Raw genomic sequence first — 27,590 nt, 5'->3', positions numbered from 1 at the left:
AGTGTCAGTATACTGTATCTGTATGTGTAGACATCATGAGGACAGTGTTAATGCATGACGGAATCCAAACTAAGACATTGTATTTAATTGTAAATTGGTAATTACTTTTATTTGTCTTATTTTAGCTTTTGTTAGGTATCTGAACCGGGAAAGTACCCACTTAGAAGTCTGTTTCATTTGTTACATGTTGTAGTATGATTTGTGGAACTGAATATGACACTATGGGGAAATTTAAAGTCATTCCCATGAATACACTTGTGCACTAAAGACAAATGTCCCATACGTAAGTTCAGCCATGTCCCATACGTAAGGTGTACTTTCGTTAATTAAACCAACTTCATGAAAATATGCGCCATTCTTTTGCAGTGAAACTTTGCTGAAAGATACTTCAGTATTGTACCTTTCTTCACTTCTAAACAGAACTTGATCAGTAAGGTACTTTCAGAGAATTTTCAATTCAAACTTTATTTTGAAAAATCCAGTTTTTCTCTGGTCCCATACGTAAGTTGCCATGTTTTTCTTAATAAAATAATTAACCCAAGGTCAAATGACATCAAACTTAAACACAATATTCTTTTCAGGGCTACCAGTCCTCCTGATGATAAACAGTAAAATCCAAGTGCTCCTTCATTACTTTTCAGAGGTTTGAAATCTCTGAATGTCCCATACGTAAGGTGCGCGATATCTTGGACTTGCCCGTACATGTATATACATTGATATATGCATGTATATATGTTTGTATGCAGACAGGTGTACAATTTGTATGTGATGTATGCAGGCACGTGTAATATTGTGTCAACATGTCTTAATTTCAACTGCCCATTCAAAGATAGTATACAAGAATAATATTTCATGAAATTGCACAAGGAGTTTAAGCCTGCCCGTCTTAGTTACAATTCCCGACCTCAGAAACATTGATCGACTAATTGCTGTTTGTATTTCAAAGCAACAGAAAGAAATACAGAATCATGACATTCAAAATCAGGTTTTGAATCATCATAATGATACGATGTCATGGTTATGTTAACGAAGTGAAGAAAGTACTCGGGCAGTTTTTAGATCTAGGCAAGACTATACGAATTCACAAATGAAGTGTATTTCTTACGTAAGACACTCTGTCAGTGCAACCTGACCTGACACATTTTCTTGAAAGAAAATTTGTAGAGGGAGACAAAGAGAAGAAACTGGCACCTGACACATTTTCTTTTCAGCGGGAAAATCATCAGCATTATATACCAAACCTCCGTGTAAAGCTGTGTTTAATTAATCCCAGTGCCTTCGGTTGGCACTGATCTCCAAGATCAGAGGCGGGTCCACTCTGTTCCGCTTGGGTGCTATTGTGCGGGACAGACACTAGCCGCTCACTCAATTAGCTGTCCTTCTGAAAGGATCGTCTTTCTTTGACACCTTTACGACTGCTAGTACGCTGTCTTTTATCACCAACTCCAATCGTCGACCGTGTTGCCTTCCAATACTAGTAAATGAGAATATTTTCTTGGTTTTTTTTTTTTGTCCCTCATGCCGATTTTCGTATAGTTGATGCCGAGGAGCGAAACACGAGCTAGAAGACCGAGTTAATTGGGCTCATTCACGTTTTCCTCTTTAATGATAAAACCAGGGAGGACCCTGATAAAACTAGTGGTCTCTTTATAAAGCACTGAAGACTGTCAGAAATGATGCTCGTGACGTTGTTACATAACCGGCATGAGCAGTACGTATACTACAACCACCACATGCGATTATAATGGTACGATATCTAAATTGGAACACATGAAATGCAAAAATAAAGGATGTGCTACTTGTGTATAGCGAATTAATGTCAGGACATGATCAGAAAAAAAAAAAACAATCTTGTTGATGTGACGATACATCAATGCGTACAAAACAACATCAAATTATAATGTTCATATTTCATTCACAATCAAGAATTTAACATATATTTTCATGTTTATGTTCAGAAACATGTCATTGACATTTTCAGGATAAAACGGGCCAACGATTTTGCAAAATGTCTTCCAGCGAAAGGATGGACTCGACCAATCGAAACGAAACGATTAACGAGAGACGCGGTTTTCGTCATTACGTAACACAAGTTCAAATGGTTTATTTAGTGATCCATGCACCATTCTTATCACGTTGTGTACACTTAATCGTTTACACATCACAGGACATTTCCCGCCGGGCCACCAAAAAAAGCCGGATGTTTGCCTTATAGTTTTGAAAATGAACAGCGGTAACTATCGGCTCCTTAAGCTGCTAGAATAAATGTTAGATGTTTGCTCTTAATTTTGGAAATGAATAACGGTAATATTCGACTCCGTATAATACAAAAATAAATGTCGGATGTTTGCTTATACTTTTGGAAATGAATAATGGTAAGATTCAGCTCCGTACGGTGCTGAAATCAATGTCAGATATTTGATTTTGCGTTCGGAAATGAATAAGGATAAAATACGGCTCCGGATGATGCTGAAATAAATGTCGAATGTTTGCTTTGACGGTCAGATATAAATGATAATGATATTCAACTCCGTACGGTGATAAAATAAATGCCGGAAGTTTACTTTTACGTTCGAAAGTAAATAAAAATAATATTCAGCTCCGGAAGATGCTAAAGTAAAATGTCGAATTATCCCTTTGGCGTTCGGAAATTGAACAATAATAATCAACTTCGTACAACGATGAGAAAAATGTCGGATGTTTGCCTTACTTTCGAAAGTAAATAGCAATAACATTCGGCTTCAGAAGATGCTGAAAGAATGTCACAAGATTGTTTTTACGTTCGGAAATGAATAACAGTTATATTTTGCTCCATGCGATGCTAAATAACTGTCGGATGTTTGCTTTTAAATTTCGAAATGAATAACAGTAACATTTAACTGCGTTTGATGGTGAAGTTAATGTTTGCTTTGACGTTCGGGAATGAATAACAATAGTATTCAACTCCGTCCGATGAAAAATACTAGTAAATGTCTGATGTTTGCTTTTATGTTCGAAAGTAAATAGCAATAACATTCAGCTCCGGAAGATGCTAAAATATAATGTCGAATGATCCCTTTGACGTTCGGAAATGCTAATAATAATGATATTCAGCTCCGTATATACGATGATGAAATAAATGCCGAATGTTCGTTTTTACGTTCGAAAGTAAATAGTGCTCAATAACATTCGGCTTCGGAAGATGCCAAAATAAAGGTCAGATGATTGCTTGAACGTTCGGAAGTGAATAGCAGTAACATTCTGCTCAATAATTAAGATGCTGAAATAAACATCAGACATTTGCTATTTCACATTTCGAAATGAATAACAATAACATTCAGATGCGTTTGATGGTAAAGTAAATGTCGGATGTCTGCCTTAACGTTTGAATGTGAAAAACAGTACATGTATAACACATTCGGCTCCGTACGATGCTGAAATGTGTCAGATGATTCATTTCACTTTCGGAAGTGGACAGCAGTAACATTCGGCTCCTTACGATCATAAAATAAATGTCGGGTGTTTGCTTTTGAATTTGGAGATGAATAACGGCAATATTCTGCTCCGTACGATGCTAAAATAAGTAACAAATTGTTGCTTTTACATTTGGAAATGATTAACGGTATCAATCGGCTCAGTTAGATGATAAAATAAAGAGCGGATGTTTGCTTTCACGTTCGGAAATGAATAAGGATGATATTCAGGTCCGTAACATGCTAGAATGAATGTCGGTTGCTTGGTTTTACATTTGAAAATGATTAACGGTAACATTCGGCTCCGGAAGGTGTTCAAATACTTGTAAAGCAAATGCTGGATGATTGCTTAAATTTCCATCAAAAATAAATAACGGTAATTTTTGGCTCTTGTATACGATGCTAAAACAAATGTCGGATGTTTACAATGTCTGCAAATGCTCCCACTTTCTCATTTCAAACCTAGATTTTGACCGTGGCATCAACTTTTAAATCTATAAGCCTATATGTGTATATCAATATTTGCGAAATCTTAGAATTCAGAATAACGGTATAAGATGATTAAATTTTCTATTCATTTATTTTAGACGTGGGTACCTGTATCATTCAGTAATACTTGATATTTATTTTTCTATGTTTAGTAGGACCGATGGTTTTTCTTCTTTTCTTTTTTTTTTCTTTTTTTTTGGGGGGGGGGGGCACCAAAAAATAAAAATCAATCATTTTGGTGGCCCGATCGGGCCACCAAAATAAAAGTTATAGTGTGGAGCCCTGGTCTTTTGTGGATAAAGTGTCTTGCTGAAGGGCAAATATCGGGCTTCGAGGGGATTGGAACCGCGAACCCGTACCACGGCTAATTGATTCGGATTTTACTTGTATTTGCAGGTCAACTTTAGATAGACCTTTTTTTCTTTTTTGCGATACAGCTTGGGCTTCATGCGCATTTATTTACAACAACAGTAAATCCGAAGACGAGCAGAAAGAATGTCAGCACCAGGAGTAATGGCACCGGGCCGAAAGGGGAAAAGGAAAAGTTGTATATCCTGAATCTACCCCCCACATCGACAAGAAGACAAATGGAAAAAAAAAGAAAAAGAAAAATATGAATGGACCCATATGAAACATAATTCTGGAAAATCTGCGGGATATTCGTTATTTCATTTTGCTGTGTTCAAACTATACACCAGTATAGCTTTTCGAGTGTGATCTTAATGCGTATGAACGTTCTATGGACTTTAAGTTTATAATGCGAAAGAGGGTAACTATACAACAATTAACGACATTGATAACGCCAAACATTCGGAAATTTCAGAGTGCAAGAAAAATAAGACGTCCCGGAAGTACGCCAGACATCATAATTGCTTTTTTTAATTCCTTTATAGCTCCACAGCATCACCTAGGAAAATCAATTTGACCAAGAACAAAAGCGCGTCCCTCTTTTCTTCCTGGGCAATTAGCCCGGACCCTTCCCCTGGCCCTAATCCTAACCATAACCCAAACTCCTTACCCTAAACCTAACCCTAATCTTTACTCTAACCTTACCATTAACCAGTATTTAGCGGGGGAGGGGGGGGGGTTAATTGCTCCCTGGGGTTAATTGCCCGGATTAGGTTGCAACACACAACAAAAACCTCTTCCCTAGCCCTACACCTTCCCGATCTCCGTGTGTTGTCAGGTGAAACGACATGTTCAAATACAAGAATAAAACAACAGTAGGTATTGATTGAAACTCGACACCCATTCATGCCAGCCAGGCCAGGCTGAAATGTAACTTCAAAGCACATTCCGACAGCTGGCTGACAAAACCACATGGCAAAGGAATTTGCGCGCGCGTGTGGATTGCTCAATAAAATTGGAGGGCCTGGGAGCGGGAAAAACAAGGATGATTACTACTAGTCTGTGAGTTATCAAAAGCAGACCTTTCGAACAATTGCAAACGTCATGATACTATTTTGTCTTCCTTTTGGACTGAAAGAAAAAAATCACAAAGACGAGTTGAGTACACGTTGTATCACAATTTTTTACATAGCCATGCAAAAAGATTACTACACTCATGTCATGACAAGAAATGAATATTCCAAGACAAATACAAAGCAGCCTCGGGTACTGACGGTGACAAGAGACGCCATGCATTCACGACGCACGTTGGGGAGCAACAGGGAGGTGGGACGAGATTCTTCCCGCCTCCCTGGGAGCAACATGGAGTTGGCAGGGAGGGGTGATCCTGGAGTTTGTGAGAATTTCCAGATACTCCGTGACAACAGGGAGATGGAAGAGAGACACTCCACCTCCCTGCATGGTGACAACACGATTGTGACGATCTCAAAGCATGGACCCTACCACGCCCAGCAAATCTGCGTGCTACTTCCTCAAAATTTGAAGGAACTTTGTCTCTGATCTCTTTAGTTGTTTTTGCTGAATATCAGGAGCTTTTCATGCCTGAAGTTCAAATGGATGGTTGCCAAAAATTTCATAATTTATAAATCTCTCAGTAATTTATTTTAGGCTGTTGACGCTACTGTAAAAACATTAGAAATTTCATATAAACTAGTCAGGATAAAGACAAAAAAATCTCCGCACAAAACAAATGCAAGTATTTTCTATTGTCATTGGTAGTCAAATTTGTGTTTTACAGATAATTAAATTATGATTAAAGCAATAGGTATAGTATTAACTATTGTATTACACGTAGTAACACTTTCATGATAAGTTTGACGTTTTAAACGGCTACATTAACAAAAATCGCAGGAGAGTTTTTTTAAGGAGTTCAACCATTTCTAAACGTGAAGGCATGTTAAATGAAAGGGAAAAAAGAATCAACGTTTGTAATCCTGGGTCTTCGACTTGAGCTATCTTTGATTAAACATTCCTTCTCTGTTCATCTCCAAGACCCCGAATGTTCATGACCTCCGAGAATGCGCCAGTACGCGCGGTTTCTTCTGGTGATTGGTCTCTCTCTCTCTCTACCCCTCCCCATTCCCCAGTCTGGCACCTTGGCATCGTGGGAACTTTCATGTGAAGCGTGCCAAGTTACTAGTTACCACTGACCTGCTGGCAGTGTAATAATGCGAACAGCAAGTGGTAGACATTTTCTTCTGCTGCTGCTACTTTTACTGCCGAAATACTAGTACTCGGCTTTGTTCACCACACACTACCACCAGTTATTTGGCGAGACACACGTTGTGTATTGGAATATAAATGGACTTTTGCACCTTCCTGAATTGAGTAAGTGTCTGACAGTTGTTGAAATCGTGACATCGCTAACGTTAGACAGCCAGCGTTAGTTTTAGGTTTGCGTATGCGTGATTTCATGGGTTCAATGTTCGAGGAAAATGTTGGCTGTGGGGAAAAAGGTGGCTTCGAAATTTTTGCTTGCCCGATTCCATTGACTGCGCCCATGAGTACGGTACAAATTTGACGACCATCGCGAGTCGACGATGATAGTACTGTTTAGGCAGCTGTGCATGCTGTACTAGTGTATAACTTTGTATATTGTGCACGAAGAATTTTCCGGCACATGGCAGCAGGACGATATAGTCTCTTTCCACCTCCCTGATTAGTGGTATATCTAACGAACTACATTGTAGTATCTAACGAGCTACATTAGTATCTTTGCGGTGTGCCGGAGCATGCTGCTGCTATCCATCCATGCTCGAACGTCGTCTGCTCAACACAGCGCTGTCTGGATTCGATCAGCGCGCACAATGTGCACACGCATGCAACACACCCGAAACGTGTAGAAGAAAAATACGCGTATCCCTCGCTCGGACATCGGCACTGAATCGTGACGTTCTGAACGCTACACGTTTCCCTCTGCGGGCGGGCCTGTGCGAGCGAATCGTGTAAAGTTCACTTCCACTCGATTCGCTCACGCGAAACGGTGAGCGGACCCGAAACGTGTAAACGTGTAATACTTAGTGGTGACTGGTACTGTACTGTATACTGTAAAACGAGGAATGTTCGTGTGCATTTTAATTTCGCCCATTTCGCAAGCGCCAAGATTTGCAAAATTAAAATGCACAGGAAAGTTCTGGTCTACACTTTAACTGCAACCAGCAGCCCCATACGCATAGCATAATGGGGCTGCGGACTGTAGCATTCAGGATCATGACAGGGTAGTATCGCAGACAAATATCAACTTAAAATCGAAAAATTTCTTCAATTTGAAGACTTACCAGTGAAGTTGAAGTATTGACAACAGGGTTCGTGCAACGTTTGGTTCTGTCAATAGTCCCTTTCTGTTCGAATTGATGACTTAATGTGACTCGGTCGAGAGGATCCTGGGAGAGCTACACTGAATTGGCGGCCAGCGCATGCGCATACATCACATGCGCACAAATTTCAAATCCATTGACTGGATAAGATGTCTGTGTGCGCATACGCTAGCTGTCAATTCAGTGTAGCTCTCCCAGGTTCCTCTCGACCGAGTAACATTAAGTCATCAATTCGAACAGAAAGGGACTATTGACAGAACCAAACATTGCACGAACCCTGTTGTCAATACTTCAACTTCACTGGTAAGTCTTCAAATTGAAGAAATTTTTCGATTCTAAGTTGATATTTGTCCGCGATACTACCCTGTCATGATCCTGAATGCTACAGTCCACAGCCCCATTACGCTATGCGTATGGGGCTGGTCACAGTAAGTCTACACTATATGCATTGAATGCCAGTGGCAATTCGCGAAAATTTCATGCCGAAAAAAAGGTTGTCGGCTCCAATTCGCGAAAATTTCATGCCGCGAATATATTGTGTTTTACAGTATGCTCTGATGACCCATTGGTACAATGTAGCTAAGTACAATGTACAACATGTAGGTACCTGACATAGCGTATCCGGGAATAGTGGTGTAATCTCTGCAAGCCTACACGTACAATTCGTACTTTTAAAAGAGGATTGTTGCTTTCTCATGGAAGTTAAAGCATTTTTCTTAATATTTGCAACAGTATGAATTTTGTAGGAGTTCTAAATGAGATTGAAAGATCACTTTTTTTTCAGCTTTACTGTGCGAACACATCAGGATGATAGAGAAATCTGAATAATAGCTGGCCTGATAACCAAGGTCCTACAGGTGTATGTACTTCAATTTTTTTTTGTCATCAATGCAGAAAAAAAAAACAGCATTCCATTGCGCCCTTTGAATACATTCTACTGATATGGCAGTTTTATCCTTACTGACAAAAGCAAAAAATGTACCTTCCCACTAAATGTACAATTTAATTTGCTGCAATTGTATACTGACAAGAACAGGGGAATATAAACATGCACTGTAAATTGAACACTTTCTCTTTCGCATTAAAAAGGCAAGTGCCTCATAATATATTTAACATTTAGTGGTAAGGGGTTGTAAATAAATGTTTGAATAGCAAAACAGAAGAAGATTTTATTTACACACTCTTTGAAGTTTTGTTAGAGTGAACAACAAATGTTTCACTTTAAAGGCATTGAGACAGTGTGCTCAATAATGCACATTTTACCCACTCAAATCACAATCATGTTTTCATGTAAATGCATCGTCTTGTCTATCCTGTATCATACTGTATCACATGCAACATTACTGAGGGAAATTAACATACGTACAGTGATAGCATGCTTTTTGGAATGCAGAGCTTTGTTATTCCACTTTAATTTTTTTTTTTTTTAAGTGAAATAAACGAATGAAATCAAACACTAGGCCCTGTGGTATCTTTTACTCTGGCTTTGCGTAGTAATCCCCTCCTTTCCCCCTCTCGACAATGACAACAACAACAACAACAACAACAACAACAACAAAACACACACACACACACACACACACACTGAATCTGTAGAAAATACAACGAAACCAATGCCAGTGCATTGGGATTACTTCATCCTTCCTCTCAATTTTCCTTCCTCTCAATTTCTCCCTGATATCACAATAGACTTCCTAAAGGATGAAGGGGGCAGTTGCACTTGAGTTGATTCATCTCAAACTTACACTGTACATTGTACATTATACACAACAGGGAGGTGGAAGTGACCCAACCCATTGCCACAAAGAACACTTGCCAAGTCCTTGCTACACAATTGTATGTGCATGTGGGGGCAAGTGTTAAACAAAGCAAAACAAAAGACGGATCCCAGTCCAGACACCCTTGACACAAGAGAGATTTTCGAGTTGAATAGAATGGTAGCTTCGAGGGATTATAGTGGGGAAGGCTGACTACCAAAGCAGCATACAAGAGGGGACACAGGATATCTATGCAACAATGGAGTACTGGGTACTACCAGTAAATCACCTTTCTGCTTCCAATCAGCCATGTTTGCAGAATGCAAGTGCCTGATAATACATCATATGCTTCAGCTACTAAACTCAAGAGAGCATAATGTCACCAGCGTGTAATATTTCAGGGCTGGAGTGGTCTCACAAGAATCATATTCACTGGATAATAACGGTTCAGTGTTTGATACTGTATTAAACTGAACTGATTCGAAACACATTCAGTTTCTCCTCACTGTAAGTGCTCCTCATCCCTACTTTGTACAACTTAGTTGTAGCTTCCACAGTTTTCCTTCCATTGCCTTCTATTTGCATTATAATGTCCTATAGCATTAACTCCAGAGCAAGACTATTTCGATGGACGAACTGATAGTCAGAGGATGCACTTATCTAAACTCGAGAGAGAGAATCACAGTTCAAAACGCGCTTGGAATGGTGTTTACAAACGTGGTTTGAAACACGATTCTTGAGATATTCTGTCACGTTTATCTGATACCATTGTACACATACAATCCCGATTCGAGTGTTGTCACTGCGTAGTTGCTTGCGCCATTCAACCCGGGAAGTAGAGGTCAACTGCGAACCACCAAACATGCTTTCATCATTCACACACGAACAATGGGTAGAAAACACAAATGGTGTGCGCTTTCTCCGCAACCAGAAACAGCTGGATGTTGACCATGGCAGCTCGGAGATGAGATATAAACGCGTTTCAAAACGTCATTGCGTTTGGCAGGAAGGCGATCGTGGTTTCACAACGTTTCAAATCGCCCTTTGAATGGCATTTCAAATTAGCATTTCTGAATGCATTTGAAAACACGATTGCATCTGTATGTATCGCCCAAAAAGGCCTAAAACATGTTTGCCAGTGTGATTCTGCCTGAAGTGTCTTTTAGATTTACGTATAAGCCTACCCAGAGTAAATGTTGTCCCCCCCCCCCCTCTCTCTCTCTCTCTCTCTCTCTCTCTCTCTCTCTCTCTGTACATCTCCAGGCTGACTACAGGATCACTCTTTGGTTATCTGCATTCTAGCAAGAAGATTTAAAGTGATATGATGCCATTGCTTTTATGAGAACTGTTGATGTTAACATTAAAATGCTGAACAAATACTGACAGAACTAAAATAATAATGATAATAAATGAGGACAAAAACAATTGCAACTACTACTTACATTTTGGATCCCAGTAAATGATACAGGTTCTGATGTCCTGCCAGCTAGTTTTTGTGGGTATCAGGGTCATGTGACCATGAAATCATTTGCAGAACTTTTCCTCTTTGTTTTTAATGCACAGCCAGGTGAAACAACAGGTCTTGTACAACAAATGAAGGGAAATTGATGGGTGTATTTTTAATGGATTCAGTGAGATGGATGCAGACAATTTTCCAGAGCCTACCTGAGAGGAATACGATATATCACACTCACAATAGCTGTGCCCTGGATGTTTAAAATAGGAGTCTTGTACCAGCAAGAAATGCCTAGTTGTCAATGCATGTTGTTTTGGTGTCATGGTTTGAATCAGGATCAGGCAACAGTGTATTATAAATGCTGCCTGTGCAAAATCAGCAAAAAATGGAATTGAACACTAGTTTATCAGTTTGTTGCTGGTAGAAAAGGTTGTTGAATAATGACACTGACAGACAGGAAAAGATTTTCTGAAAGTGTTCAAGATCTTTAGCTTGGCTTTTTCCTTCCTTTTTTTTTTCCTGGTTCTGAGGGGGTATTGCATGCCATAGCCAATATTTTATTTATTTTTTTCCAATTCCTAGGGTCGTGCAGTATTTTCACATATTTATCCTTCAGCCAGGGTACATTATCATAAAGCTAATCCAAATCCAGTGTATAATTGATACAGGACAAAAAATAAACCACAACAATATGACATTTCCATTACAAAAGGAAGTACCGGTACCAAAAACCTCGATTCTATGACTTTTGAACTATGCCGTCTCCACAGTTTGCAAACTGCAGGCTCTGCAACACACTTGCACCACATACAAATTGTAAATTTGAACTACTGTATACACCATGTACTTGCGTGCAGTGGTTCTACTTTCATTAATCATGGGCTACGGAACCAGGGGGGCTGTGGAGGGGTGTAGCCCCTCCCCCCCCCCCCCCCATTTGGGGGTTGTTAATTTTGCGAGTCCACTAGGGAGTGTAAAACTGTCAACAATGCTACATTGTAAATATATCCTCCATGTATTACACTACTACAAAACAATGATTTATTGTCTCAAAGACCACTTGTATAACACTGCTAACTTTGCTTGAGATTGGATTACCAAATCGCACACTATCTATAAGAAGTAACAGCCTTTCGAAACCAAGCGAATCATACAATGTATGTTAAACCTATGGTGAATAACCATATTTTGAAGGCAATTAGGTAGGACTGTCAATGGAGGTACTCTATAAACAGTGTCAGCGTTTCATACATCGTATGCATTTACCCATCAATCTAATACTGTAAAAGTGGTTAATTTCACACGAGTCATTTTTCACACTCGGCTGGGAAGATGAATTTAGACCGTTTTTAATTTCGCAGAATCAAGACTTTTATTAATTGACCATATGACGTGCAAAAATATTTGTGTGTTTCTATTTTTGCAAGTGCTGGTTTCTGGTCACATGAAATACATGAAAATTTCTACTGCCTATGCTGCAAAAATTTCCACTCTTAAAGTAATAATTCAATCAAGCAAATTAGCAATCAGTCAATGCTTGGTCATTTTAATCCACCCATTGTCAGCATTTCCTGTTACTACAAGGACTTCCCATGATTACTCCCTACATAAAAATGCACGAACAGATAAAATCCCTGCTTGCACACCTACACTGCTACAGTACTACTACAGGCAATTTTTATAAGCCCTATTCTGCAGCTTTTCCTTTTTATATGAAATCAGAATCAAATCCGATGTCTCATGTAAGACAAACTAAAGCACTTGTAGGTTAAGGAAAGAGAATGAAAGTGCTTGTGTAACTTTTCACAATTTTTTTTTTTCCTGAATACAAACAGAATCTTGCAAGCTAACCATAACCTTCGTAACTTCATGTTCATCACGATGGATAAGACCTTGTGCTATGACTGCCTTCAAACAACATGTTCATCCATAATCACAGTGCAGTCAATAACATTCTCTATTTGTATCAAATATAGTTAATTGAAAGGAAAAGAAATGGTGTGCTTGCTACCTTGAGAGCCAAAACGCAATATAGAGTGGCACTAACTCTGATTAAAGAAAAACACATTTAGATAAACATTGGCTTTCTACCCATTCAAGCGGGTACAGATAGTCTCGATTCCAGACATTTTCTACACGTACCAAAGTATACTTTACCACACTCAATCACATTGCATTATCTATAAGATTTGTATCACTATGTTTTGTACTAGCTTTATACATTAATAAGCTAAAACTCCTTGAGGATACCAACTACTGTAAAAGTGGAAATTTTTGCGGTGTTGAACTTTTCGCGCAACCAGAAAATAGCGCGAAAATAAAAGCACGCGAATATTTTTGCTTGCCATATGTTCCTGTGCGTGATGTCTTGATTCCGCGGAATTAAAAACACACGAAACCCTTCTTACCCGGCCAAGCGCGAAAAAGTAGTCGCGCGAAAATATCAACTTTTACAGTATTCCACTGTGTCACATAAAAAGCAATTCACCATCTTTTCATACTTTTTTTTGCCTGTTAATAGAACCGTAGAGATCTGCATGAAACATTATATACTGTAGGGATTTCTTCCAAAGAGCATCCAGTTTGCAATGAAGTATTGATCCAGATTACTGCATCATCTTAAAGGGATCGTACAGTTTTGGTTGAGACCTAATTCCAGGTTTCTAACATTTTTGTAAGATAATGAGAAACCTCTTAAGAAATATGAAAGAGCATGTAATTCTACAATGTATGAGGAATTTAACGTTTAGTTGATGAAAATTGGTATTGAAATGGCTGAGATATCCAAAAAAGATCGATTCTAATAAAGTGTGGGACCCACACTTTATTACGATCGCTTGTTTTACTTTGTTTTTGGATGTTTCAGTCATTCCAAACCTGATTTTCATCAAATAAACTTTGAATCCTTCTTAAAATGGTATGTTCTGCACTATACGATAAGTGTTTTCTTGGTATCTCGCAAAAAGTTCAAAGCCCAATTCTCATCTCCACCAATACTGTACCATCCCTTTAAACCCCGAATAAAACAGTGTAAACAGTGAAGAGTCAACAAGTTCTCTTACTTTGTCCGAGAGCTCCCTGGATATATTCAGATGCCTCTGGCAACAGAAGATAGCCTCGTCGAACTTGCCCAGTACCTTCATTGTGTTGCCGATGTTGCCGCTGGCTTTGGCCACGCCCAATCTGTCGCCAATGTTGCTGATTGGTGGAGAGACCATTCATACATAAATTACATTACATTTATCACACATTGTACTTCTCATCAGTTCTGTCAACTGGCGTCATAACGTTTCATCTCGAAACAATATCACACTGTGTAAACTAAAAAAACAGAAAGTACCCGATATGTTAATTTCTGTTCCCTTCAATTTACTTTGCTTTAGATGTCAGCTCTATCATTAACTCAGTCAATACATTAAGATTGTGAAACATATTGTAATACAATACAGTATCCAAAAGAATATTTTATACAAGGTCACCACAACTAAAGGTTGAATTCCTTCCATCTCTTTCTTAATTTAATAGCTACTCACATGTCAGCCACCAGAAGACATTGTGATTCTGGTTGGTTTCAAACTCTTGGTAAAATGTGATATTTGGTATTATAGAAAAATACCAAATAAGCTACTTTAAGAAGCGAAAACTTAGCATGCCACTCTTCTCTTTTGTTGTTGTGTTTTAAAGAAAGAGACAGAGAAAAAAATGGCCCCTATACAACAAATAATTTGTCCCAGCTCTCTTTTCTTCCTGCCAAGTTTGCAAAGATCCAGCTCTGATTACTGTACACACCATATATTTAGTGAGTCTGAAATTTTGCCAATCACGATTTCCCAACAATTTGATATTTTCGCATGTTGTCAAATTTGCAAATTGCACCCATCTCGTGAGATTTGTGAAAGTGAAAACCTTAAGTAAAATATATGGCATATATGCAGTATAAACATTCAAGGATGTGTGTTGTGAAAAATAAACAAATTTCAATAATGATTACAGTGCTACTGATGCTTACGTTGCGAGTGTCAAATCGTGCTTGTGGTAGGTGAGTGCCTTCCCATAGTCCTGCAGGTAAAAGTAGGCATTCCCCAGTTGGCTGTAGATGGCACTGAGTGTCTTCAGGTCGTCGGTCCCGACCTCTACTGCTGCCTCCAGGTAGCGCACCCCCTCCCTGCAGTCTCCTGCTTTACACAGCCGCTCGCCCTCCAGGGCTAGCTCCATGCATGATGCTTCGCTCTGCATGGCACAATTTTAGTCACCGGTTTGACAGGATAGAGCTAGAGTTGCTGTTTCTTTCACAAAATCTAAATTGTCTGTGGATATACAAAGAAAAGAATACAAGAGAAAATACAACATGCATGTTTAGTATACTGTATTAGTATACATATCATATCTAGAAATGACACTCGATAGCCTTTTAAAATTTCTCCCAAGCTGATTGATTGTGCAGACTTTCAATACTATACTACAGCGTATGTAATACCAGTTGCAGTTTGTTCCATATCTACTAAAGAACAAAATGCCACGTGAGTTGAGGTTACCCTAAACACTTTGCTACTGTACACAGTTGCACTTACAGTGTATGCAGCTCTGAATGTTTTCATTTTATACACCAACCATGTGACTCACTAGACAGAGACTCCAACTCTCCCTCCCGTTTTCAACGGGAGATCTCCCGCCGAAAACCCATTTCTGCAAAATCTCCCGTTCTCCCGCTTGAGATTTGATTTCTCCCGCCCTGGCTCTGTGTCTCCCGGTGGAAAGGATTTCTTATTTATTGCTATCGTATGTTGAAAAAATAAGCCTTAGATAGCACCAAAGAACATCTAGAACCCTAGGAACTTCGCGCTTCGCACACATCAACTTGGAGTCTCCCGTTTGCTAGGGGTTTCGGGCGGGAGAATCTCCAGATCAGAAGGTGCTTGGGGTTGGAGTCTCTGACTAGATCTGATTTGTTATGTATTCACAGCTCTGCAGTGTGCTAACCACCAAGTCTTCACATATCCACATCCACACTGGATGGCAAAGTTACATAATAGTACACAACAGTACAGCTAGGAGTAGTAGGATCAGGGAGGTGGAAGACATGTTGCACAGGTGCAAGTTCACTGTTCACATGGTTAATTTCATATACAAAGTATATGTTGCACTTACACTGTAAGACCAAATAATAAGTATTGTATGCAAAAGAACAAGTACTCTTAGTGTACAATGTACTTTTGTATCCATGTATGGTGTAGGTACAGTAGAGTGTATTTCAAATTCCGCATGTCAAAATTGCACAAAAATCAGAGGAAATACATCACAGCTTTTTACCAATCACTCACATAAATTTCAACTACATAACATTTGTAAACTGATTATCAGATCAGGAAGCATTAATATCATGTTGTACATGTAGGTGTCAATTTTCATGTTGTCACTCAAAACAACTCACTCTTCGCGAGCAATCGCAATGCTCACTGCCTGGGTAATCTTAAGACTGGAGTTAGCCATCTACTTTGTAATAATATCCTGTGACGCAGCTTTCAAGTAACCAGGAGCTAGAAATCATTGTAGGTTGTTTAAAGGGACTGTACAGCACTGGTTGAGGTGAGGATTCAGGTTTTTAACATTCCTAAGTGAGATAATGAGAAAACCTCTTATGAAATATGAAAGAGCAATAATTCTATGATGAATTAAATGTTAATTTGATGAAAATTGGTTTTGAAATGGCCGAGATATCCCAAAAAGAGCGATTCTAATAAAGTGTGGGACCCACACTTCATTACTAATACTATCGCTTTGTTTTACTTTGTTTTTGGATGTTTCAGTCATTCCAAACCCGATCTTCATCAAATAAACTTTGAATTCCTCTTAAAATGGTATGCTCTGTACTATATCATGAATGTTTTCTTGGTATCTTGCAAAAAGTTAAAAGCCCAATTCTCATCTCCACCAATACTGTACCATCCCTTTAAGAAATGATTTAAAGGCAAGTTTGTGAAGTCAGTTAAATATAGGAAATTCCTTGAGCAAACAAGAACACAGACAGACAGATCTAGAGGGCGCTGCATTCACCACACACATACAAATTGTACACTTGTACACACACTCACACATAGTACGCATATTTCTCAGCAAACTACTTTCAACCTGCAAGCCACCTTAATTCGACCGGTTGCTACATAGAATAGCCTGTAGAAACCTAAAACATTGCGCACAGTGGAACCTTTGTACAAATGCATGTCTTTGGCACAGGAGGTCTAACCTTAGTGCAGGTGCCGATAATCATCATAAAATTAATATCATGTAGGGCCTACAATTGTACCCTACATGTACTTATGGGCAAACTCGCTCGGCCTGGCGGGTAAACTTGGCCACTCATAATGAGGGCGTGATAGTGGCCGAGTTTACTCATGAATATTAAATATGGTATATTGTCATTTAACTTCAGCTCCCCCGTTGTTTGTACTTGAAAGATACACATGAATAGGAAAATAGGAATACACCATGCATTGAAATCATACATGTAGATCTAGACCTAAATCAAATTGAATTTAGATCTAGAACTACAAACTATAATTAATGTCAAGGTCTAGAACTGGACAAAGTCAATGTCAATGGTCTAGAGTCCAGACTTGACTGAAAGATCTGTTCTGTGAAGACTATGTTTACGTCTGGCTTTACAAAATCCCCTCCTTATACAGACCAAATGAAGGCTGTCCTACACTCCTACTGCCACTGGCTCCAACAATCTCTGGAGAGCCATAAAATGGGAAAAAAATGACTAGAAAAAAACAACACTCCTCTGGACAGACAGATTTTTTGGTCATGTTACGTTACATTACATTAGGTCTAAACAGGGAGGTGGGAAGAGAAGTTCCCACCTCCCTGGTCTAAACTGGCATTAGCAAGCATGACCACAGGGTGGTCCACCAGGGGTTTCAGCATGTCGCTGCAACATGCTCAAATTCAGTCCGGGAAACCCGCTCACGAGGCCTGCTCCCCCGTATGAGCACTCCTCCGCCTCACGAGGCCTCCGGAGAGCCTCATGACACCTCCGGGGAGAGAGACTCATGAAGCTCCCTGTTCACTTTTTATTCATCTCACATCTGACATATAAATTGTCGCAACTTTTCACGGTGATTTTTTGTTACACACACATGTCCACTATCCATGATGAAAAGAAGAAAAAATTCTGTTTGTCTTTTTTTTACAACAATCGAGTTTTAATCAACCGATGCACAGCGACCCATCGAAACACGGGCGCCAGCAGATCGCTCAATGCAAGGCTTCCGCACCTAGCGGCCTGATCCCACTATATATTTTCGGTGCTTTTTTCTGCCGCTATCACCTCTCCGCGCACGAATCAGCCTCGCGAAGCTGAAGTCTGACATCTTTTTACAAAAATTTGTACGAGAAAAATAAAATCAGTACTAACCCGATATTGTGCATATATTCCCAAAACTATTCCACACTGACAGAGTAGGTGGGTACCGTACTCCAGTTTGTTAGCAAACTAATCACTTTGTAGGTGTTTGTATGATGGGTTCACTTTCTTCCTCAATTCTGCTGTCCGCTAACCTTTGGGCGCTTTTTCTGGAATCCCGCGACGCGACGTCACATCACATCATGCATCCAGCACATACAGACAGCGCACAAAAGCTGTGAGATTTTCAGAGCAAGCTTGCGCACGCACCAGAGGATACCCTCCGGTGCATGCGCAAGCTCGCTCTGAAATACCCTCAAGTGCGTGCGCAAGCTTGCTCTGAAAATCTCACAGCTTGCACGCTGTCTGTATGTGCTGGATGCATGATGTGATGTGACGTCGCGTTGCGGCATGATTCCAGAAAAAGCGCCCAAAGGTTAGCCGATGGCGGAATTGACAAAGAAAGTGAACCCATCATACCTACAAAGTGATCAGTTTGCTAACAAACTGGAGTACCCACCTACTCTATCAGTGTGGAATAGTTATTTGGAATATATGCACAATATCAGGTTAGTACTGATTTTATTTTTCTCATTACGAATTTTTGTAAAAAGATGTCAGACTTCACCTTCGCAAGGCTGATTCGTGCGCGGAGAGGTGAGAGCCGCAGAAAAAAGCAACGAAAATATATAGTCGGATCAGGTCGCTAGGTGCGGCAGCCTCGCATTGAGCGAACCTGCTGGCGCCCGTGTTTCGATGGGTCGCTGTGCATCGGTTGATTAAAACTTGATTGTTGTAAAGATTTATTTTTAAAAAAAGAATTTTTTCTTCTTTTCATCATGGATAGTGGACACGTGTGTATAACAAAAATTCACCGTGAATAGTTGCGACAATATATATGTCAGATGTGAGATGAATAAAAAGTGAACAGGGAGCTTCATGAGTCTCTCTCCCCAGGGGCGTAATGAGGCTCTCCGGAGGCCTCGTGAGGCGGAGGAGTGCTCGTACGGGGGAGCAGGCCTCGTGAGCGGGTTTCCCGGACTGAATTCTTGTGCAACATCCTCAAAATAAGGACCAATTAAGGTATCCACACATGTGAAAAAATATGTGCAAAACATACGAAACATCAAACTATCTGGTACTATTTGTGTGCAAAACATGAGAGAGAACATTGAAGGGTGAATGTAAGCTGCAAAAAGAGAGATAAGCTGCGAAATAATTGCGTAATACATGCTCGTGATGTGCACTCTGCGCACATACAATTTCTGTGATATTCTCAGACTCTGACTACTGAGCTTCTGAGCTTGCAACATGTTCAAATCTCAAGTTGTGGTCGTCGTGGACCACTCTGCCCTGGAACACTCACTCACTGACATGCAAACAAAGGCAGCTGGCTGGTAACGTTCAGAAATAGAATTTAGAATTTCCAGAAAGTGTTTGTTGTCACTGTTCACCACTGCACTGACACTGTTCACACTCACCATGCTCACCCTTGACTTTGTTGCCGCATTCACAACACTCATCACTCATGAGTCACGTGTTTCATCAATCTTGCATACGATATGATATATAACAAGGTCTAACGTTTACAGTGCCACACGCCAGTTTATTGTTGACATTGACATATTTAACTGTCAAAATGGTCTGGAAGACACTTCTATTTAAGTTCTAACTGTGCCTGGTATCAATGGTAGAAAATAAAACTAACTGTTAGAACCTTTTTGTCTAGCTCTTTCTGCTGACTAACTTTAGACACTCTAAACGTAGGATGAGGTGGTTCTGATACCGATGGGCGACGCAAAGCCAAAGCAAAGGCAAATGCAATGCCAAGCCCATGGCAATGCCAAATGCATTGAAATGGGTAGCAAATAATGAAGAGTTCAGTGAAATGTTTACCATTCCGTGGCTTCTTCTCCGCACATCATGAAATCCTCCGACGAGGTATAAGAGTGCACAAATCTTGAAAGCGAAGAGAGTTAATGTGAAATTTAACCAGCAAATCTCTTCATTCAGCACAATCTATTTTATGCGCACAGGCTTGAAGGAGCAGCTGCTAGCTAGCTGGCTGCTGGCGTCCGCTTCTTGTCGTCTTCAAGAACCGCAGCTCGATCATTCAACTGGCTGTGAAATTTCGTCGCTTTCTGCTCGCTCGGTAAATGAAAGGACGTCAAAGCAAAGGCGGATTGAATGAAAACCGTCGATCAGTTTTCGGTTTGGTGCGGCTGCTACAACACTTGTTACTACCGTACATCGGTCACGGTACGCTCAATCATGCCATCGGCAAAGGCGAGCAACTTCGGTGCAACTAGAAAAATGTGCAGTTGAATGATTACTGTAAAACACGTAACACGTTGTCTCCATTTCAATTTCAGAGCGTATCTATTATATAGGCCTATAATTTTGTTAGAACAGTACCAGGAAAAAAAATAAAGGCAGAGCCATAGATAAACAAATAAGAAAATACATTACTTGAAATAGTGTTATTGATGCATTGGCTAAAACAGACAAACAAACAAACAATGTCAACAGAATTAGACAGACGCAAACTCAAGTAAGACTATAGGAAACCTATCATTCTTACAATAGGAGTAGGACAGTGTGCTAAAACAAAATGTAAGATAAGTGCAAATGGAAGACAATGTATTTTGAAAAGATGGTCAATCACTTTTTAGTTGCATAGCTTGTAAAAAAAAAAAAAAAACCATATGCAACCCCTATAGGTACCTAGGGCCTACTTTTCTATCGATATCATTGTGAACAGCTGCCACAGAAACGAAAATATTTTTCACCAATCAAAAGAAAACAAGCAATGAAAATCTTAATATTACATCCGTCTATCCTTTTTTGTATCCAGCTCTTTCATTATGCCCACCACTATTCTTCCTGATCTTTTGATATTCGTTAACAAAAAAAAAAAAACAACAAGAGCCATTTAGGCCAGCTTAACATAGAAAAAAAAGCCTCAAAGAGACTGGTTATCAACCAATTATGCCGTTAATTATTCGGCGCACTGAATTCGATTAGGTTCATGTAATTGCGATTGATTTTATGCAGTCAAGTGGGCCCATTTTAAAACGAGAGTAATGAGATGAATGTACCAATTTCGAATTGATATAAATACATGACCAATCCATATTGCCAGCCCAAGAGCGAGCCTTAGCCTCATTAAAAAAAAAATGAAGGGGCAAGCATATTTTAGTTTTGTCCCCCCCCCCCCATATTGATAATTCCCGAAATTAGAAGATTTTCTTGCTTTTGAAAGAAAACAAAAATGTTGCCCCCATAAAAACATTGGAAGGCAAGCGCACCATTTGCCCCACCCCACATAATCATAATTTCCCGCGATGAAAAGATTTTCTTGCTTTTTTGTTAGAATTCAAGAAATCTGTCCAATTATTTCACCCAAAAGCAGTGGCGTAACTACGGAGGGGGGGGGGGTGCGCCCCCTCCCAATCCGCTGGTTAAAAAAAAAAAAAAAAAATTACCGAAATAGTAGTTCAAGTGTTAGTAAACTGCTTTTGAATGAAAGGGTGATCCAGAAATAAGATATTTTTCTATGATTTCTTTTAACCATAACTAAATAGGTATATAGTGTGAAACATTGTTCAAAAAGCCTGGCCCCGACAAAAGATTGTGATTCCTGGTTGGCATTCTGCATATAAGCAGGATGTGCGCAGTGTACTCAGTACATCCGAACGAAGAGTCGCTACAATGTTGCGCAATGTGATGTAGAATGTACACCTTTGTACCTTAAACTTCGTTATATCAAAGCTAGATCGTTGATTTTGCAGTGTTGCTTTACATACTAGTCTATATAAAAATGTCTTGCATTGCCAATAAAAAGACTTGACCTGGGCTAATTCCTAACTTTTCCATGTATATAATACACACACACAAACAAACACGCACAATTAGTTTAGGGATACTCTAAAGTGCAGATTTTGGACATCCTTTCCCCGCTTGGTCACTTCGACGTCACCTCGCTGGTCATACCTCCCCCAGTCATGAACATAAACCCACACCCTTGACTACCAGTGGCGGATCCAGGGGAGGGGTGCACCGGGCGTCCCCCCCCCCCTTAATTTCCAAAGCAAAAAAAAAAAAGGAAAATAGCTGCAAACGGCAGTTTTTGGACAGTAAAATGTCAAAATTTTCAAGCTCGCTCGCTCCTCTCCCTCGCATTTAGTCGTAATGCCATTCTCCTGAAGTTGCTGCCAGCAATTGCCGGCAGTTGCGCCTGGTGCGCCCCCCTTAATTTCCAAAGTGAAAAAATATAGCTACAAACGGCACTTTGGGGACTGTAAAATGTCAAAATTTTCAAGCTCGCTCGCTGCGTTGGCTCGCATTTAATCTTTATGCCATTCTTCTGATGTTGCTGCCAGTAATTGCCTGCAGTTGCGCCCGGTGCGCCCTCCTTAATTTCCAAAGCGAAAAAATATGGCTAAGAACGGCAGTTTTTGGACTGTAAAATGTAAAATTTTCAAGCTCGCTCTCTTCGCTCGCTCGCATTAATTGTTATGCAATTCACCTGATGTTGCTGCCAGTAATTGCCAGCAGTTCCGCCCGGTGCCCCTCTCCCTTTAATTTCCAAAGCGAAAAAATATGGCTAAGAACGGCAGTTTTGGGACTGTAAAAAGAAAACTTTTCAAGCTCGCTCGCTCGCTCGTATTTAATTGTTATGCAATTCTCCTGATGTTGCTGCCAGTAATTACCGGCAGTTGCGCCCGTTGCGCCCCCTTCCCTCCTTTATTTCCAAAGCGAAAAAATATGGCTCCAAATGGCAGTTTTGGGACTGTAAAATGTCAAAATTTTCAAGCTCGCTCTCTTCGCTCGCTCGCATTTAATTGCTATGCCATTCACCTGATGTTGCTGCCAGTAATTGCCGGCAGTTGCGCCCGGTGCGCCCCCCCCCCCCTTAATTTCCAAAGCAAAAAAAAAAAAAAAAAAAAAAAAATGGCTACAAATGGCAGTTTTGGGACTGTAAAATGTCAAAATTTTCAAGCTCGCTCGCTCGCTCGCTCACTCGCTCGCATTTAATTGTTATGCAATTCTCCTGACGTTGCTGCCAGTAATTACCGGCAGTTGCCATAGTTGCGCCCGTTGCGCCCCCCCCCCCCCCACCCCTCCTTTATTTCCAAAGCGAAAAAATATGTCTCCAAATGGCACTTTTGGGACTGTAAAATGTCAAAATTTTCAAGCTCGCTCGCATTTAATTGCTATGCCATTCACCTGATGTTGCTGCCAGTACTTGCCAGCAGTTCCGCCCGGTGCACCCCCCCCCTCAATTTCCAAAGCAAATAAATATGGCTACAAACGGCAGTTTTTGGACTGTAAAATGTCAAAATTTCCAAGCTCGCTCTCTTTGCTCGCTCGCATTTAATTATTATGCCATTCACCTGATGTTGCTGTCAGTAACTGCCAGCAGTTGCGCCCGGTGCGCCCCCTCCCTTAGTTTACAAAGCAAAAAATATGGCTACAAACGGCAGTTTTTGGACTGTAAAATGTCAAAATTTTCAAGCTCGCTCGCTCCCCTCGCTCGCATGTAGTCGTTATGCCATTCTCCTGATACCGCTGCCAGTAATTTGTCGTTTCACACCGTCATTCCATAGTCCATTTATAGGGGGTGCAACCCCCTCCGGCACTTCCACACCCTCCCCCCACCCTTGCTCGCTCCCTCGCATACTACCCCCCCCCCCCCCCCCCCCCCCCCCAAGATGAAATCCTAGCTACGCCGGTGCCCTTTCCCCGCTTGGTTTCCCTCAAAAAACAGTAAAAGTCTAAGGATTGAGAGCTTCCTATATTCAAAAATAATGTCTGTCCAAAAAATCACGTAAACATTTAGTGTCAAAACGCACCCCCCTTGAAAAAAAGCTGGTGACGCCCCTGATATGGCTACAAACGGCAGTTTTTGGACTGTAAAATGTCAAAATTTCCAAGCTCGCTCTCTTTGCTCGCTCGCATTGATGCCATTCACCTGATGTTGCTGCCAGTAACTGCCAGCAGTTGCGCCCGGTGCGCCCCCTCCCTTAATTTACAAAGCAAACAAATATGGCTACAACCGGCAGTTTTTGGACTGTAAAATGTCAAAATTTTCAAGCTCGCTCGCTCCCCTCGCTCGCATGTAGACATCATTTTCGATCAGTCCAATATTCCACTTCAGCGTTTGAGTTACGGCAGATACATGCAGAGATAGTTCTAGAACGACATATGGATTCTACGAGGACAAGATGAAAATCCCTCAGTTCATAACCTCAAGTGATTTTGATGATAGAAGGTTTAGGGAAATAGGCCTATAGGCTCCCTGCTAATGTCAAGATCGATTTTTAAAAATGAACTTCAAATAATCAAAGACAATATACCGAATGCTTCATTGAAATAGCATTTTAAACAGAATCCATGGAATAGACATTCATATTTTCACCATTAATAGGCTTAACGTTTGACCAGCTGATGGCCCGGGACTATAACAAGAAATAATATTATAGTGTCTGGTCACCACTTAAAAACCCCAAAACAGAGCAAAAACAAAACAAAACCATATACGCCAATGGTGACTCCATCGGCGGCCACTTTTATGTGTTTTTCTAATAAAGAGATTGAGGAGAATTACGAGCAGGGTCACCTGATGAGTTCGTTATTCCGAAAATGGAATATTATGGTTCGTTATTCAGAAGGTTCGTTATTCAGAAGGTTCGTTAATCCGGAATACACAATAATTGAAATAAGGTTCGAAATTCTGAAGGTTTGTTAGTCTATATACGCACCTTTACATTTTCGGATATTCGGAATGTGACGAACCCTTTTTCAGCGAATCTTCCGAAAACGAAATGTGGTTCGTTATTTCGAAGTTCGTTAATCCGAAAATGAATATGGTTCATTATTCAGAAGGTTCGTTAATCCGGAATAAATTGAAATAAGGTTCGAAGTTCTGAAGGCCTGTTAGTGAACGCACCTATAATACTTTACATTTTCGGATATTTGGAATAACGAACCCTTTTTAATTTTTGGGATTAGCGAATCTTCATAGGTAGGCCTATACGGAATTTGTTTCGGCCGGAACGACGAACTTTTAACGAATCCTATTTCATTTTTGGATTAAAGCCCCTGTCACACTTTGCCGGACAGGCCCACCGCACAAAAACGGGCGATATTTTGCTCATCCGTTGTTCAAATCGTCAATCCGGTGGACAAAGTGCAAAGTTTCCGTTTTAGAGGAGCGTACGTGCACGGTATAGGGGCCGAACCAAACAAGTAAACAACGAAACTGGGGCAATACACTCAGGACAGTGAAACGTGCGCAAACGAATGAAAAACGAATATGAACTGCTTGCCCACAGGACAAAACGCACGAGGAACAAATAGGTGACGTAGTGTGAGACGAAAATGTGCAACTATAGGACAAGGGTCGGATCGCGCTATCCGTTTTTTGGAGAGGAAAAACTTTGTGCATGCACAAAGTTTTTTGGCCGCTCTGACGAACATCACCGGAAGACAAACGTCCATCCAAAGGATAAAAAGGACATGAAACGCATTTTAACGGATATCAACGGATGCCAAAAATCGACCTTCGGTTCCCATGCGGTTGCCTTATCCGGCAAAGTGTGACAGGGGCATAACGGACCTTCGGAATAATGGACATCACGCACGAGCGGCACAGTGCTGACTATTACTGCAACTTTTTCAGCAAGCTCTATACGGAGCCCTGTGTTACTAGACTGACGCCATGGGCAGTCTTATATTTTTATTTTTTTCCGTGGTCAAATTTCACGGCCAAATATCATCCAATAATGAAAAAGTTTATCCCTTGTGTTCAATATTATGGAGGAATTTAATGAATACGTTGAGGCGAGTGTCATGGAAAATTATGTTTGTGCCTCAATTTTGATGTTGAACATGCTAGACCTATAAATGAATTTAGTAAGTAGTATTTAAATCCGGGCGACCTTATGTGTCCTGCCAATTTTCACATGATAGTTATCATGACTTATCTATAGTGTTTTACTGAATTGTTTCATTTATATTTTTGTAATTTTTTCTTACTTCTTTAGTAGTCACCTACCTGTAATTTTTACATAATTATGTTTTATTAGATCATTACAATAAATGTTATGTTTTATTTGATGATTATATTTAATAGATACGAAAAAAAAAAGAGAACTAGAATCTAGTTCTCTTCTTTTTCTTATCTGGCCACCAAATGGGCCTATATTATTTCGGGCCACCAAAACTGAAATATGATTATTTATGTGACCAGAACGGGTCACCACCCAAAATAAAAAAAGTCACTTAGTATGTACTTGTAGTGTCGATTTGTAGAGATTCTCCATTTTATTTAATGATGCGTCAAGCTCACTGCTTGCCGAACCTTGACTATAGTTTTCCCCTTAACCGTCTAATCAGATGTCACAAGTGTCCTAAAATAATCGCTTGCACACAATTTCTTTCTAGACATGCTTCCACGATAAAAAGAAATTGCAAAAAGAAAAACACAGAAGCAAATCATCTTTTGTACTAGTACTTCACAACCGTATTGTTCAAACTGAGTTTGAAACATTTTAGTAAAAACGGTTATAGTAATAGTGTCATATAGTCGGTGAATTACTGACACAAAAACTCTTTTCTTTGTAAAACTGTATGACACATGGTCGTCCTGCCGTAAAGTGCACATATAATAGGGCTTAAAGTTCGTGCGGCTGGGTCAAGTACGCATTCATTGCTGTATCACTATTTCGTGAGAGCATGCAAAACTTCGAAATTCCAAGGCCTAGATTTTTTTTTTCTGACAGATTGCAATTAATTTAATGTCGTGCTTTTGTTTGATTTCACGACATTATGAGTATTCGTTGTAGAGAGTGAAATAATTTTCACAAGCCTTTGTAGCCCTCTAATGATAAGGGGACGGATATGAAGTCCTGCAATTACTGAAGTGAATATTTTAAAGATCTACGGGCAGTGGTGCGAGGCTACCAAGTGCAAACTTGTAATGATGTTTTTATGCAATCAAATTATACTCCAACAGGATCAAGTGAAACTTTGCCAAAGAGAGCGTGCAGTTGTAAAACTGAACTGTTATGACTTTGTTCTGTACGCGTTTGCAACTGATATAGCGCCATCATGAGACATTTCTGGTGGGTTAGGTTAGCCATTAATCGTAGCTTTCAGTATGCAGTAACCATGTGCGGTCTGTATCATTGCGCTGCCCCACAAAAAGGATATAGAGCGCCTATATCTATAATTCCTGATCCATTCCTGCACACCTGTTGGTCCACCAAACGTATTACACTAAAAAAGAGGCAGGATATATTG

At 40.1% G+C, this 27,590-nt stretch overlaps 1 protein-coding gene across 1 annotated transcript in view; it reads right to left on the bottom strand.

Moving 5' to 3' along the window:
- LOC139744609 (G-protein-signaling modulator 2-like) overlaps positions 1-20,357 on the bottom strand; it is a 77,376-nt gene extending 57,019 nt beyond the window's left edge. Inside the window, exons 1-3 of the mRNA XM_071655042.1 lie at positions 20,181-20,357; positions 14,889-15,186; positions 13,942-14,077 (exon numbers count right to left, since the gene is read on the bottom strand). Of these exons, the coding sequence (XP_071511143.1) occupies positions 13,942-14,077; positions 14,889-15,115 (363 nt within the window). The 5' untranslated portion in view covers positions 15,116-15,186; positions 20,181-20,357. The remainder of the gene's footprint in view (positions 1-13,941; positions 14,078-14,888; positions 15,187-20,180) is intronic.
- Between the last annotated feature and the right edge of the window lie 7,233 nt (positions 20,358-27,590).

The sequence above is a fragment of the Diadema antillarum genome, unplaced genomic scaffold (genome assembly GCF_040938485.1).
Source record: "Diadema antillarum isolate AM-2024a unplaced genomic scaffold, OU_Dant_1.0 scf00000035, whole genome shotgun sequence".
NCBI lineage: Eukaryota > Metazoa > Echinodermata > Echinoidea > Diadematoida > Diadematidae > Diadema > Diadema antillarum.
The sequence above is the reverse complement of the archived record's forward strand: the minus strand, read 5'-3'. Positions and strand labels throughout refer to the sequence as shown.